The sequence below is a fragment of the Centruroides sculpturatus genome, unplaced genomic scaffold (assembly GCF_000671375.1).
Source record: "Centruroides sculpturatus isolate CEXI.00-Female unplaced genomic scaffold, Cexi_2.0 scaffold1235, whole genome shotgun sequence".
Lineage (NCBI taxonomy): Eukaryota > Metazoa > Arthropoda > Arachnida > Scorpiones > Buthidae > Centruroides > Centruroides sculpturatus.
In genome coordinates this window covers 78,661-86,626 of record NW_019385386.1, presented here as the reverse complement: position 1 = coordinate 86,626, position 7,966 = coordinate 78,661, and the positions used below count along the sequence as shown (strand labels likewise).

At 28.8% G+C, this 7,966-nt stretch overlaps 1 protein-coding gene across 1 annotated transcript in view; it reads right to left on the bottom strand.

Annotated features, from left to right (window-relative positions):
* The window catches only part of LOC111638399 (ras GTPase-activating protein-binding protein 2-like), a 78,572-nt gene that overhangs the window by 29,063 nt on the left and 41,543 nt on the right, over positions 1-7,966 (bottom strand). The window contains exon 4 of the mRNA XM_023384104.1: positions 4,315-4,510. Within this exon, the coding sequence (XP_023239872.1) occupies positions 4,315-4,510 (196 nt within the window). The remainder of the gene's footprint in view (positions 1-4,314; positions 4,511-7,966) is intronic.

The following is a 7,966-nucleotide window of genomic DNA, read 5'->3' as shown; positions in this document are numbered from 1 at the left end:
TTAGATTCCAAACAAAGGATATATTATAATCTGTGATAATTTTAAAACTAATAATCGTACATTCATAAATGTTATATCGAATTGTACAGAACGATATTTCAAGTCGTTCTGGCTTGGTGCCAAGAACAAACTACTTAACTGGAGTATGTGAATTTTACAAAAATGTTGCAAATTTTCACAGACAGATGTCAGGTCTGAAATATTTTAATTTTTTTTTTATTGAAGTTTATATTTAAATGTATTTAAAAATATCGGATTTATAAATACAGATATTAATAAATGTAACGTAATTTTTGTCATATGAATATAACGATAAATTGATTTTTGGTGAATTTTTAAAGTAATAAAACATGTCTGACCTATATTGCCCTTTGTCCTGTTAAACAATGAACGTAAACATGGGGGGCGGGGCAAGCTAGTTTTCTATGAGTTAATGTATATGCTTGTAAAAATTACTGTAATTTCAATCTTACTGTATAATCCATATGAACAATTTGATTATAAAAACAAGTTTATCATATAATTCACAAAAGTTTACATTATCCTTTATTTGCCTTCTTAGTATATCAGAAATAAAGGGTATATTTGTAAAGTCGAACAAGTTAAACAAGAATGATGTCATTGTTATTCTTATTTTGTTAGACTTTTTGACCAATTCATTTAACTAAATGGTTGTTTCTAAAATCAAACGTATGAATGTTGCTAATGCAGCCTTATTCGAAATATTTTTCTTAGATTGCTTCGAGTGGACAGTTATTTCTATCATTTCACCTTTTAATTAACAGTTTAAACACCCAAGAAGATTTAGAAACATTGATATCGTCAGATGCCATTTTCTTAACAAACTCAACTAACTCTTTCCTTCGTGAACTTTGTTAGAGTTTCATTCAAAACATCATCACCGCAGTGCATGTGCACTGAGCGAGACACTATTACTTTTTAAATGCTTTGTTACTAGCGTGTTTAACTCATTCGACTTTATGAACGTAACCAAAATGATGCCATTTGCAAGGACACTTAACGGTTAAGTAATACACAGTTTCAGAGTTACAAACATCCATAATTACAATGGCTAAAAACAGTTATTAAAAATGATCTAAAATTAAGAGTCAAATAGTCAGTTGCAGTTACTATAGGCCAATACAACAATTAAATGCTACATGTAATACTATAATTTGGGAAACAAACACACTTTATATAAAAATAAGAACTAATAAATTTATTAGTATTTAATTAACTTAAATTTTTATCATTAATGTCCAAAATACAAAAATAAAACAAACTTTCTACAGAGCTGCTCAATCTAGGATAATTATTATCCTTATTATAAAACTGAAATTAGAAAGTGAGTTAATAACTTAAATAAAAATTAGCAAAAATAAAATTATTTCAACATAAATTGCAATATCAACACTCTCAGTATGATTTTTGACTATCTGTGTGTCCATGAGTATTTGTCAGTAAATAACATTATTTAAAATATTAATTACTGATTTGAAATGCAATATACCTAAACAGAGTTCCTATATTATAATTCATATACACAGCAACTAATTACAATACATATAATATTTACTCATTTATACTTGTTGATACATAATATGACAGTGTGTTGTAAATCACTAACATGAAGATATTTTCTAATCATGATGATACTTCATTTGTTTTAATTTCAAGATATGTTAAAAATAAATTCTATGGTTGATGAGAAATATAAAAATTATATTTTTTTTAATTTTGAAACATTATTATTATATTTTAGAAAAACTTTCTAGCACTGACTTTATTGTAGGAAACAAACCAACTTATTGCATAAATTTAAAATAATTTCCATAGTCCATAGCCTCATAATTTATCTGTAAAGACATTTAAAACATTAGCCATAATTATTTTAAAAAATAAATAAATAAAACAAGTTTCTAAATTATACAATTCTCTAATATGCTTAACTTGAGTCTTTGTTACTTCAAGTCAAAGAAAGTAATGCTTCAAACACTTTTACAGAGGGCAATGTAGAATGTCTATATACTTATATTGGATAAGAAAAACATTCACATATGTTACTGTAAAAGTTTGAAGTCCAGTAATCCTTAAAAATTACTGGCAAGTCTGGACATTTACCAATACTGAGTGGTAAAACTCCAAAATCCATGATGAAATCCCCATATTTCAGGCTTTTGACAGAGATACTGGTAAATATCCTGTTCTACCGATTGGCTTCAGTAAAAAAAATTTCCATTTTAGTCACCATAGGTAACATTAATCCTAAGCTTAAATAAGCACAGAAAAAAAACCTCAAGCAAAATGAACAAAGAATTAAAGAAAAGAAAAGAATCTGTAATCTTAAACATATATAAGTTCATTTTCTCATTTAATAATAAACATTTTCCAAAAATGGGCATTTTATAATTTCTTATAAGTGTTCTCCATTATTGAGTTCATTGTATTTAAGCTTTATTCAAGTTACTCAAATTTTATTTTTTTCTTTGTCATGGTTTTTCTGTTGGTAAAACTGAACAGTTAGAGAAATAGTGATAAAAGAGTTTTCTATATTCACTGTTAATGAATTGGTACACAATATGTTATTTTCTTGTAATACAGTAGAGCATCGATTATCCGACCCTCGATTAACCGACCATTCTAGTCAGCAAATTTTAAATGTCTGCTAGTGATGTGGTGCTACAACATTTGACTATGTCTTGGTTACTTTAATATTACTTTTGTTAAATTTTTGCGTATTTTAGCTGGCAACATTGACTCGACCATGAAAGGGAGGCCAGTATTTAAACGAGACTTAATTTTCTAATTATGAGTGGTTGTTTGTTTTGTGAGCAATAAAATAATTTAAAAAATAATTTTTAATGATACAATAGCGACAATTATTATTTTAAAAAAATTTTGTTAGGCTTAACATCAATGAAAATTTAACGCGAAGTAGGTTAATGATATACTAATATACTAATTACATGGAATATACTAATATACTATACTAATACTGTATTTTTTTCCTTCTTTTCGGTTATCCGATTTTTTCAGTTATCCAACCAACCCGAGTCCCCAATTGAGTTGGATAATCGATGCTCTACTGTATTATTATACTCAGTTAAACAATGAAAAATGTTTAAAATGAATTATAAATGTAACAAAAAAATTTTTAATTTTCATTTATTTTAGACTAAGTTTTATTAAAGACATATCTACCTTGGAAAGATTTGTTTAAAAAAAATAAAGATGAAGATAAGCTAAAATGCAGCTAATATACTTAAATACAGTAGAGCATCGTTTATCCGAAAGAATTCCAGTCGGCAAATTTAAATTTTCGCTAGTGCTGTGGCACTGCAGTCTTTGGCTATATCTTGGGCTACTCCAATAATTTTTTTGTTGATGTGTGTGTTTTAGCTGGCAGCACTGGCACTTTTGTGTGTTTTTTTCTGAGGACTGTGTATCATGCTGAATCGAACGTTTTTGATACTAGATTAACTTCTAAAGTATAATTTTTTTTGTTTTTATATTTTTCAATATATTTATTTTGTTTGTAAAAAATAAAAAAATAATTTTTAACGATACAATAGTCACGATTATTATTTTAAAAAGTTTACATTAGGCTTAACATCGACGAAAATTCAACACAAAGTGACACACAACAGAGAAAAATTTCAACATGGGATAGGTTAATATATTTTTTCGTACATAATCGGTTATATGAAAAATAAGTTATCCGAAGAACCCCAGTCCCCAATTGATTTGGATAAACAATACTCTACTGTATAATTATATTTGTATGAACATGTGTATACAATATACTCACATAAAAACAATATACACACAAATTCGACAATAACGAAGAATATACAATAAATGTAATTAAATTATTATTATTACAGAATCATTTCTAAAATTAATTAAATTTTAAAGTTATGCACTATTATAATAGATATGTATAAATATGCTAATTCTTTTATTTTGTAAATAGTTTGAGAGATAAGATAATTATGTTAAAATTAAATTATGAATGCTCTTTCAGGGAAAAAATCATCATAATAAATAAATATTAAAATCATCTTTATTAAATTCAGTAAAGAATTTCTTATTTATAAATTCTTTTTGTCAGAACTTATGACAAAAAATGCACTAATGACAACAATGAATAAAGATAAAGTTGGAATTATTGTAGAATAAAAATGAATCTTAACTGATAGAGCAATTGCAGAATTTAGAAGTAATAGTTATATGACAACTTCCATCTTTTATATTTTTCTCAAATTTTTTTATAACCAACAATAAACCTATAGCTGCAAAAATATATTTAAAAAAAAACTATTACATAGGAAACATCTTTACCTGCACCACTATCTTGATTGTCTATTTCTTCTTCATCATTAAAAACTTCATCCTGATATCGAAATATATCATTGCGCACATAATACTTCTTTGGTGACTGTGGAGCCAATACAAACGTTTGCATGAACCTTCTCATTGGTTGACCATTATTCGATAATTCACCTGTTACCTACAAAAATTTACATATTAAAATAAAAATTAGTAGGTTGTCAATGCTATGATTTATCAAACAGTTGAAATGATTAGAGATCTGAATAAATATAATAAAGATTAGCATTAAGAATTAGAAGGAAATTAATTATTTGCAATTTTGGATCTTTATCCAAAGCTGCGAATAATTATAGTTTCCCTCTAAAACTACAAACGAAGATTTTAATTCTAATAATCTGATTTCAAAGAAAAAAAAATTTTTAATCTTTATTCAGTAACAAGAAAGATAATTACAAGTATAAAAACTTAATTACATAACAATGAAACAATTAGAACATGAATTAAAATATTTTATCTCATGTTAATTAATTAATTAAGTAACGGTTCATAATAAAGAATCATTGGGATCATTGGGTTTAGGTCATATCCCAAATGCCGTAATCCCAAAAATACCTAAAACCTCAAAAATACCAAGTGAATAATTTGTGGTCTGTATGTGAGTGCATGCAGAATGGATTTCTGTGTACTCAAAACAACATAGAAGCATAGTACAGAAGATGGGAAAAGTTAGTAGTATTATAACAAACTTTATGCATGTATACGCACAAACAGTAAATAAATGTTTGTTCCACACAAAAATATTCTTTTTATGTTGGACTTTGGGTGTGTATAGATGTTTATTATTAAATGTTTCTTTCCATTACAAAAGTTCCACACTTAAAATTTACAGAAGTTTTCATATAATAATAAGCTGTTCTGTACATTGAGTATTTAGTTCTTTACACTTAAAAATGAAAATAGCCTTTTCAGTTACTGTACTTAACATGTAATTTTATTTCATCATTTTAAACATTAAATATAATTCTAAATAAAGAGAGACTATCAACAAGAATAATCATGAGTTACAAACTTTATACATGTATAGCATAAACAGTAAATAAACACCTTTATTTTCAAATATATAAACATCGACCGAAACCCAATGCAAAGCAAATAGACACCCACAATTGCCATAAATAATCAGGCTCTATCAGCACCATATTAACCATCNAATAATCATGAGTTACAAACTTTATACATGTATAGCATAAACAGTAAATAAACACCTTTATTTTCAAATATATAAACATCGACCGAAACCCAATGCAAAGCAAATAGACACCCACAATTGCCATAAATAATCAGGCTCTATCAGCACCATATTAACCATCGATGGTTATACATTAGGCTTATTATCCTATCCGATATTGAAATTTTTATCTGTTGCCTGTGAAGCCACGTTGAACTTTTGTCAATGTTATGCTTAAATTTTTTTAAAATAATAATCATATTTACTGTGTCATTAAAAATTATTTTTTATGTTGCACAAACAAAATAAATACATTGAAAAATATAGAAACAAAAAAAATTATATTTCAAAAGTTTGTTTTAATATAAAAATTGTGATGCATAGTAACATCTAGTATCAAAAACATTCCGATGTAGACATGAAAATATTCGGGATTGCCCATGCAGGTCAATGAAATCAACACGAATATTTTCGGGAACAACGTAGGACAGGTTATATACTGGAACAAGAGATTGGACTGAAGGTTCGGGTAGTGTAAGTGGGGTAGTGCTATTTCAATTAAAAATTTTCCCCAAAATGTGTACTACATTCACACACAATCCACGACTCACTTCTATCTCGATTTGCCTATAATCTGGATTGTGACTGTCGCTAGTCGAACGTTGTGCTGTTCGCACAGGCAGTCCGCTCGAGAAGAACCTGGCTATTACACGCGATCATAAAACTGACGTAACTATGCGGTAAGTCACAAACACCAACAAACAAAATGGAAGTTTTGGTTAGAAATACTTTTTCTTGCCATACATCTAATAATAGACAGATGTTGTCGTCTCTCCAGATGTCTTTTTTATTTCTCTGTCAATAGCCCGACACGTGTTCCGCAGCCATCTTGTATTTTCTCGCGCGTGTGGGATTGTGGGATCTCTCTTATGACTGGATCTAGTTTCGAGAACTCTCTCCAGTCGATTGCGATAGAACCTCGTTTCAGTCGAGATTGAAATGGTCAAGAGCGTTTGCAACACGGAACTCTCTCCGACCTTAGTCACAATCTAGATCGAAATGCTCGGTGTGAACGGGGTATTAGACTGGCACAACTATTGTTGAAAGAAAAGTATGATGTTAAATAATTGCTCATTGACTATTGTATTGTTCTCTGCTAAAAATATAGAACAGTTATCCCAAAATAATTAAAAAATTTGAAATGAGAAGCAACAGCACAAATCTTTCTACACATAATAAAAAATAATTTCTACACAGAGTGTAGAAATTATTTTTTTGACTATACTAAATCATTTTATTGAGTGATTATATGATAAATATAAATGAAATTATTACAAACAAATATTAAAAACTTAATATACAGTGGGTGATCAGTTAACAATCAGACAATGAACACGTGTTCAGATAACAAACACTACTGAACAAATATAAAAAGAAGCGATGGAAAAGAACAAATACCGATTAATTTTCTCTTGTCTTCGGGTAACAATTCGAAACCTTTTGGAGCACGGGAAACATCAACATCGATACTCAACCCAATACCGATCAGATAATATTTCTCTGAATTTTGAACTCTTCCTTATAATTCCAGCTTTTTGTTTACCTTTCTGACAAATAATTTTTATAGTCTTCGTGAGACTGTTGGATGGGCAATTGTTAAGTTTTATGTCGGGGGTTATTTACAAAAGGTAAAGTTTATCTATCCCATCGGATATTCTTTAATGTTTTAATAACAAATTTCAAATTTTATCTGGGCCTTGCATTTAAATAATTTTTTTGTGGGTTTCTGTTCTCTGAATTTTTGTAAGTGCTTTACTGAACTTTTTATTTATTGATAAAAAAGAAACTGATAATATTATGGAGCCTAAAAAGAGGAGTGTCAAGAACTGTGCTCACCGAAGAAACCAAGTAAGAGATAATAGCCAAGGTAGAAAGTGGGCACAAGATGTCTGATGTTGCTAGGCAGTATGGCTTGAACAGGTCTACAGTAGTCACAATCTTAGCTATGAAAGATATATCAAGAAGTCTCAAGCTGCTAATGGAGTAATGAAAATCACATTTGAGAAATAAAGAGCATTTTAGCGCTCATAATGGAACCTGAAGCTGATCTGACAACAGAAGAACTCCAAGAACTCTCAAACGAACAACACCCAGAAACTCAGCGAAATGTGTTTTCTTTTGAAAAAGAGGAATACGAAAGAGGACCAATGTCGACATCATCTACTAAAGATCTTTTGAAGAAGTGGAAGGATGTCAGAACAACAATCATCCAAGTGGCATCCAAACCAGAATAAGGTTAATGGGGTTGGGGATCTCTACAATTACAATACTATTAATTACTTCTGAAAAATCTCGAAGAAAAGAGAAAAGCAATCAACATTGGACAGATTCTTTAACCCCCACAAA